At 37.2% G+C, this 8,462-nt stretch overlaps 1 protein-coding gene across 1 annotated transcript; it reads right to left on the reverse strand.

Annotated features, from left to right (window-relative positions):
* Positions 1-5,226: 5,226 nt before the first annotated feature.
* LOC136205155 (clathrin light chain 2-like) lies at positions 5,227-6,972 on the reverse strand. The gene is made up of 3 exons (XM_065995645.1): positions 6,443-6,972; positions 6,132-6,285; positions 5,227-5,729 (listed from the first exon to the last, which is right to left on the reverse strand). Exons 1-3 carry the CDS (start codon positions 6,784-6,786, stop codon positions 5,424-5,426), a joined length of 804 nt encoding a protein of 267 aa, XP_065851717.1. The 5' UTR covers positions 6,787-6,972; the 3' UTR covers positions 5,227-5,423.
* Positions 6,973-8,462: the final 1,490 nt, after the last annotated feature.

Consider the following 8,462-nt stretch of genomic DNA (forward strand, 5'->3'; position numbering starts at 1 on the left):
TTAACGAATCAACATTCAATCCGTGCATATGCACCATCTCATCATACAGTACACACAAACAGTAATGTGAAACCTGTAAGTTGAGGTAAGTGAAAGGAGCTACGCAGTGAGATACCGCAGATCTTTGTCTCGAGTCCTCAAGTGAGTATCTGGTTATATACAGTAAAACACATTACAAAACTAATTCATTACAATTAAAAAGATTAAATTTAATAATATAAATATGTCTTACTTGATAGCATCAATATGAGCCTTAATGTCCTTGTGCACTTTCGCCCACACTGTATCGAGTGCACCAGTAGATGAATTCAACCACTGCTTCAACTGTGCATGTGCACTCTCTACTCGACATGTTGTTATGTTTCCCAAGTCAACACATTATTCGTCCACGCTCGGCAGAACTTCTCCTTATGCACTAGCCATGTGGTCTTCACATATTGTATCACACGAGGCCATTTGACAATAGTATTCTTGATGCTTCTCACTGCCTCCTTATATTCAGCTACTGTCGGCGCTTCAATATTGCTTTCCATTTGGTATTCTTAAAAATTTCTCCAAAATCCTTCATTCCAATCAACTTGCCTACTCTATCCTCCACATCTTTATTAATATGCCACATACACAACAAATGATGAGTTTCAGGAAAAACCTCACTAACCGGTCTCATCAATCCTAACTCTTGGTCAGTAGCAATGGTTGTCGGATGCACATCACCTCCAAGCAAAAGCCTCAATTTTTCTAAAACCCACATATAACTACCCTCAGTCTTATCCTTCATAATTGCATAGGCAATCAAGAAGTTCTTGTTTGAAGGCGTCATTCTAATGACCTCAAAAAATGACATTTTATACTTGTTTGTTTTATATGTTGAATCTATACCAACAAACAAGTAGTAGGATCGGAACAGGGTGCTGGAAGTAGGATGTGCCATAAAGAGGTGAGTCACAACATTGCCCGGATCCGCTTGCGTCCAATGTATGTAATCCATATCTATAGCAAGCCGATAAAATAAAACTGACTGATTACATCCCGACCCTCAAAACTCCCAATCCTTATTTTTTCCCTGTAATTATACACATGTCTTTGGGTCGGGCAATCCTCGGGGTGTTTTTCTTTAATCGCTACAAAAATAGCACAAGGCTTTGCTTGAGCTGCACTCATTTGGCGCATAATTTTTTTGAAGCGGGACTTAGTCCGCTCATCTATCGATATCCCTGACGATATACAACCAATCCATGATTGTGATGTCATCTCTCTCCAGCAACACCATTTACCACCCAACCCCATAATTCAGCGATTTCAAGAACCTTCACCTGGAATTTGCGACCACAGTATTTTATTTTCGTATTCCTCCGTACTACATCCTCCATATCCCTATCTATATTCCTTTGAGTATTCTTTATACCACGGACACATTTAACCAATATCCATTTTAAGTTACCCCCTGTCTTGTGAGAAGCTATAGTTAACTCGAAGCCAAGATGAATCGCCGTCTTTTTTGCTCAGTTAACAGCTTCTTGGTATGTTTCAAATGCATGTACCGAATAAAATTTCCCATTGTAATCGACACCGTCACCTCCGAAGTCTTCTAATGGAACCTGCAAATGTTAACTAACGAACATTAGATTCCTTTTTAATCAAATTCGCCAATATTTTGGGGCTTAAACTCCTAAATTCTCTATTCTGAGTCCGGGGTGTGTATACATCACGCCACACCTTGTGGTGGGGCATGATGCTCACACGCCCGAGCGTCCGACAACCACTATTTTTTCAAAAATTAAAACATAATCAGAAATGCTTAAATGAAAAAAAATATCTCGACTTCAGCGAATTGGTCATTCTCGTCTCTTACCGGGAATGGCGGATTGCTCGCCATTATACGTGTAATCTCGGATTTCGGAAAGAAATGAGTTTGGGGGAAAAAAAATTTTGGTTAGGGGCAGTTTCATCTTTTTTTGGGGCTGAGAGTGGGAAATTGGGGCTGGGTATAGTAATCCATATTTTTTATCATACGTCACTACAGCTTCATGCTTGTTTGGCTAGGTTGGTCATTTGCATTTTTTTCTGTTAATAAATCGATGTGCCAAACCAATAATTAATGATACATTATACTTTAATGCATAATATATTAATAGCATGTCATTAATTAATTAATTATCTTTTAGTCCATTAAATTATTAATTATATGACTTTAAATTATTGGTTTGACATATAAATGACGTGTTGTGTCAGACATATACTAAAAATAAAGATGAAACATTTATATGAAAAGTGAACTATAACACATTATTATGGTCCGTTTGTTTCACCTGTTGTTGTTTATTGTTTATTGTTGTTGTTTGATTATTAGTGTTTAGTAAAATGATAATAGTCTATTATTGTTACTATGTAAAATAACTAATATGGACATATTTTAAATCAATCAATAAATTAATATATAATATTAATTCTAGAATTAATAAAAATTATAATAATTTATAAATAACTTTATTTTTTCATAAACATATATATATTGAAATTTAAACTGCTATAAAAAAAAGATATAATATTTGTTCATTTTAAATATTAATTTTTGTTTCTAAATAGTTTAGAATTAATCTGATCTCTTAAATCATTTATCTGAGTTGCTCCAGTTTCCTTAATGAGTCTTGTGGCACAAAATCAGGATCTTCATCTAAACATTTAAATCCTGGATCTACTAATGCAATTCTTTGAATATGATTATGTTGTGTCATTGAAAGAATCATAATATCTCTCTGTGTAGAAAATGCATATGAAGACATCGCTCGTAAAATTATCCACCTAGCCTTCCAAACACCAAAAGTTCGTTCAATACAACATTTAAGAGATGAACGCCAACGATTAAAGGTTCCTTTATACCCTATTGGTCGATCACTACGTTGAAAATCAGGTAAATGATATATTGTTCCTTTATATGGTGCAAGATATCTTTCAATTTATGGACATCCAGCATCTACCAAATAATATTTCTCTACATATATCCTTAGGAAAATAAGTAAAACAATATATGATACATATTCAAAATATAAAATTGAAAAGAAAATATGATTACCTGAAGGTGGCTTTGGAAAATTTATTTCTTTTTTATTGATAGCATATTGAAATAGCCGACCATCATAAGCAGTGTCTTCCTAACCAGCCATTACAAATGTGAATAACATGTCAAAACTACATACATCCATGATATTTTGTGTTGGAACTCATTTTCTACCACTAAATCGAATGATCTCTTTTTCTTTTACAGAAGCTAGCATATGAGCTCCATCAATTGTTCTAATACAATCCTAAAATTTCATTATATGTAGTTTAGTAAATATGATGATAAAGAAAATTTTAAAAATATATACACAAAAATAATTACCTTGAAATATGACATATATCTCTCATCGTTAAGTATTTCAATAGGTATTATAGAAAATGTGTTGTCTTTAGGCTTTATCAAGTCCATTGAGAATTGTATCATTGCCTTTAACATTTCATGAAAAATCCTACCAACTATCTCACCTAAGTGTTGAACGTTCTTGAACGACTTGATTTGAAACTCCTTGAGCAAGTACATATAAAAATAGGGTTAGTTCAGGCGAGTTAGCCTTGGAGTAGTGTTCCAAGAGGATCGGAAAAGGTACGCTTCGGGGTATAAAGCCCCTTCTAAAGGTCTGCCTTCTTCGTCTTCTAGCAAAAAAAAATCTAAAACCATGAAGGTTTGAAATTCTTGTTACTAGAAGACTTATCCCGCACATAGAAAAGTCGATTCGAAGGCAATGTTGATATCCATCGGGAGTCATCGTTCAACCTCATAGAAGGAGTCCATATATGAAGAAACAAAGAGCTAGTTAGATCAAAATTTAGATCTCCGCATATCTTTGATAATCCAAGCAAATCTAGCCAACTGTTCGGGGAAAGCTGGGCAAGGCAAATATCGAACTCGTTTAAAAAGTTCATAACACTAGAAAAGAAAGGAAGACAAACTCCATTACTCTAAGAAAATTTTATAAAAACTCGAATACCCTTCTAGCGCCCTAATTATCACCTGATCAGGGGAGGGAACAAAGGAACCCAGGTGCGCGAACTCTGGGTAGTTAGAAACTAGTTTCGTCAAGGAGAGGTCGTCCATGGTGGAAGGTTGCTCATGATTTTGGATTCTAGAGACTATAACCCTTTTTACATCCCCAGAATCATTGCCCTCCCCAGCTCAGGATTTCATGCGACACGTTACAAAAGCGAATAGAAAAATCAAAAGGAAAGGAAATGGAAAGGAAGAAACTTATTGAAAAATCAAGACATGTGGAAAGCTTGAAAATGTAAGTCGAACGAAGTTCTCAAGAAGCAAAAACATAAGAAATTGAAAAAGAAATTACTCTAGAGCATTTATAATAGAAGAAGAGGAAACGGCAAAAAATCAGAAGGCGGCGCATTAAAAGGTAACAATTATTACAATTAATTGTCGTTTCAGAATCTTTAACAGGTGTAAAAAACAAAGTCAGTTGAAACGGGACACCTGAACAATGTGTGCGAGGACAAAAAAAAACAACTTCTGAGAAAACAAAAACACTGAAGACGGAGATAGCTGAAGGCAGACCGAAGTCCAACAAACCATTTTGCTTCTCCCTTATATATTGAAACCTGCAAGGATTCAGAAGAGAGGGGGGACATATGATATCATACAAAATAATATCATACACATAGCATCTTAAGAACCTTCGGATCAATCACCACATGTCCCAATATAGGTATTTGGATCTACTAGGAAGCTTACATAAAACATCTCCTTTCTAAAAAGAACCCCATGCAGTTAGGTCAAGGAATTCCACACTCTGGAGAACTCCTCCTAGAACCAGACTCCTAATAGGAGGAAGAATCCTTATATTGAAAGGATTCCTAAGAGAAGAAGGAATCGACTTTAGCCTAATAAATAGACAGGTATAGCACATCTTAGAGTACTTTAATCCTATATTGTAGAAAACTAGTCCTTACGCTTCAACCATTTCTAAAGCATTTATTGACTTAGGTATCAGAATAGGTTCGCCGGACTTCATACCTCTCTGACCATTGGTTCTGTTTTAGAGGTTTAATCAGAAAGATCCATCAAGACATTCGGACCATCCCTCACGAGTTCATAACGACGGTTATCATCCGCCAACATTGCAGTATTTTTTACCTTAAAAAAATAAAATAAAATAAAATAGAAGGTAGAGAAAAAGGAAATGAAAGCAAAGCAAAGTCTAATTGCACAACAAAATAGCAAAGCATAAATATAAAACTAGTATAGAGCATGAAACATTCCAGCACAGAGACCTGTCCATGCTCATTCTCGTTCATATGAAGTTTCAGATTAGACTAAACCTTCATAAAGTTCACAGTTAATTACAATTTCACATGCAGATGGAACATATATATATATCTCAAGCAGCTGCTATTGCCTCAAAAGTCGCAGCTGAAACCACCATGGTGTTGGTGCTGGAAGAAGAAGTTGCGGCTTTAACATCCTTTTGGGGAGGGGGATTATGTTTGAGCTTGACAAGTATTTGACGCATCCGTGCAAGATCACTTGGCTTTCCAGGCTTAGGTCCCTGGATTACTACAATCGAAGCCTTCTTCTTTCCTCGTTTCTCTACGCCTGCCACTTCATTAGGAATCAGCTCTGCAATTGCCTTCCAATAATTCTTCTTGGCTTCACCATGGAACTTTTCCCGGTTTTCCAAATATAGCTGACGCATATATACATTTCAGACTAATAAATTCAGCAAAAATGATGTTTAATTACTCAAATTATATGATTCAGTATGTATGGAACTCCATTGCAAAATGGCTAGTAGACATTTCACAAATTGAGTCTCTGCTAAATGAGAAATTATAATATATGCCCAACCAATCCAAATCCTTGAAAAGAAATTTCTAATTAGAACTTAATTTGCAAATAAAATAATTCAACTAGTTAGTGATGAAGAACGTATTTCTAATCAAATTTGCAGGTAGCACTCATCTTTAAAATTTAAATACACTTAACTAGTGATCACGAAAATATCTTCGCATGATATGTAAATTAATTATAGCTTAATCCAATTTGGTGACGAAAATTAATTAAAATATTCATCTTCTGTAGTTCTCACCTTTTCTTTTTCCTTGTTAGAGGCTTTCTTATGGTCAATATTCAATTGCCGCTTCCTGTAAAACTCCTTTTTATACTCCTCTGCTTCCTCTATTACCTGCTGCAACGTCTCTTTCTCCTTCTTCTCCTTCTCTTTCAGTCTAATTGCGTTCTGCCTGCACTTTTATCAACAATTTATGCCTCAGTTTACGATTAGATCTGTGTGAGATTCCATGTTTCCATTAGAATTCAGGACTCTGCTCCAGATCAACTGTGAAAATGGCGTCATGATCTAATTAAAATTCACAGAGAAAACGTAATCAAACAGCTCACCTGCGCCATTCTCTCAATGCCAAACCTTCCTCTGGATGCATCTCTGCTGGAGGAGGCGAGATCGAGCCGTTGGACGCGCCAAAACCTCCATAAAACCCCTGACAGTTCTGTTTTCTGGAGAAAGTCGAGAATCCTCCACCCAAGCCGGAGTAGATCGACGGAGGACTATCGCTCACTGACTGAGAGAAAAACACATCATCACCGGCTTTATATTCCTGATAAGTAAAGATTGGCGACGAATCACCCGAGTCCTTGAATCTCTGCACGAACACATCATCGTGGAGAGGACGACTTGAGCCAACGAGTCGTGACTCGTAACCAAATAAGCCGGTGAAGGAGGACATGATTCTATTCTTCTTCTTCTTCTCTCTCCCCGACCGGAGTCGTTTCCTGAGGGTGAGAATCTTAAACGTCTTCTTCGCTGTCAATAGAAAAAACTCACTATAAAGAGTACAAAATACTAGAGACGAAACGCATGTAAGCTAACGTTTCACTGGAAACTTGTCCGGTTGCTATTGGTAGAAAGTGAAAGTGAGGAAAATAGAGTAGAGTAGTTGTGTTCAAATAAAAGCAAATAGAGTAGTGAAGCGTGTCAAATTAAGGTGGAATTCGAGTATTGGCTTTCCTTCATGCAAAGCGATAGATAGCGCCACCTTTGCTTCACTGTCCCACCACCTGGAATGTTCATCGATTGCCGAGATTTTGTAGAAACTGTGAAGTTTGAGTAATTTTCCCACGCCTTACAGGTAATTTGGTAATAAATTACATGCCCAATTACTCTTTATCGTTTTTATAAAGACCATTTTGCCTTTTTAATTTTTTTTATCAAAACTTGTCGTTCTCTCAAACTCAACTCTCTCCTAAAATCATATTTCGGAACAAAAATCATATCGGAAATACACGACAAAAGAAAATATCTAATTCCTGGCAAAATACGTTTTTTTTTTTCAAATTTCGTTCGAAATCACGAGACGAAACTCAAAATCCACTTCGTCAGATGACGAAAAGGAGAGGCGGCTGTTTTGTTATTGAAAAAATCGTCAACTGGTAAATAATTTACATTCTTATTTTATTTTGTTATTAGTTTATCTTAGTTATTATTATAACGTTGTAATCGTCTATATGTTATATGTATAGTAAAATTTCAGGGAGCAGCAAAGCTCTAGGGATGCTGATGACAATTCGTGGCTCGTGACGGAGTAAGTGCCCGGCGGTCCGGTCAATGGTACTTTGATTCCTAGCTTTTATGGACACGTTGCCGCTGGGATATGGAGAGAGCAGTTGAGGAGCCTCTTCAAATGCCATATTAGATCGGTCAGTTATAAAAAAACCGGTCAAATGGTGCATAGATGCCACCCGATCGGTCTATGAGATAATAAACTCATTCGGATTAGCACACCTCCCAGAGTTGATGTTCGCCTACATCAATATGCCCCTCATATCCGCTTTTGTGAAGCGTTGGAAGCCCGACACTTCATCATTTCACATGCCCTTTGGTGAGATGACCATCATGATGCATGACGTGTGGGAGATTCTACGTATTCCAATTGAGGGGCAGATGGTGACTGCTGATGAAGGGTCGTATGAGCTTCAGACAACATGTATGGAGCTGTTGGGGGTCACTAAGGAGGAGTTGTTGAGCCAGTATTATAAAGGTGGCGAAGTATTTGCCAGTTCCATCGTAGAGATGTGTTCCATATACCGGATTACCGAGACTGAGGCGATCAGGTGGATGTGGATGATGTTATGTTCCACCTTGTTTATAGACAAGCATGAAGATCGGGTCAGACCCTCGTGCATGCTGGAGGTGAAGGACGGGTTAGACGATGTGCCTTCATACTCATGGGGCTCAGTTGCACTAGCACACATGTATCGTCAGCTAGGTATTGCTAGTAGAGGAGATAGTCAGCAGATGATGGGATGTCTAACTCTTCTTCAGGCATGGATATATGAGTACTTCCCGTGCTTCAATGTTCAGCGAGAGGGGGGCAGACATACATCGAGCTTGCATGTCGAGTCC

This window comes from Euphorbia lathyris, chromosome 9, assembly GCF_963576675.1.
Source record: "Euphorbia lathyris chromosome 9, ddEupLath1.1, whole genome shotgun sequence".
NCBI lineage: Eukaryota > Viridiplantae > Streptophyta > Magnoliopsida > Malpighiales > Euphorbiaceae > Euphorbia > Euphorbia lathyris.

What these genes read in the sequence shown, in the direction of transcription:
- LOC136205155 (XM_065995645.1), bottom strand. Translation starts at nt 6,786, where the DNA reads ATGTCCTCCTTCACCGGCTTATTTGGTTACGAGTCACGACTCGTTGGC. An exon ending in GCATTGAGAGAATGGCGCAG is followed by an intron (nt 6,286 to 6,442) that starts GTGAGCTGTTTG and finishes ATAAAAGTGCAG; the next exon opens with GCAGAACGCAATTAGACTGA. An exon ending in CTAACAAGGAAAAAGAAAAG is followed by an intron (nt 5,730 to 6,131) that starts GTGAGAACTACA and finishes TATATGCGTCAG; the next exon opens with CTATATTTGGAAAACCGGGA.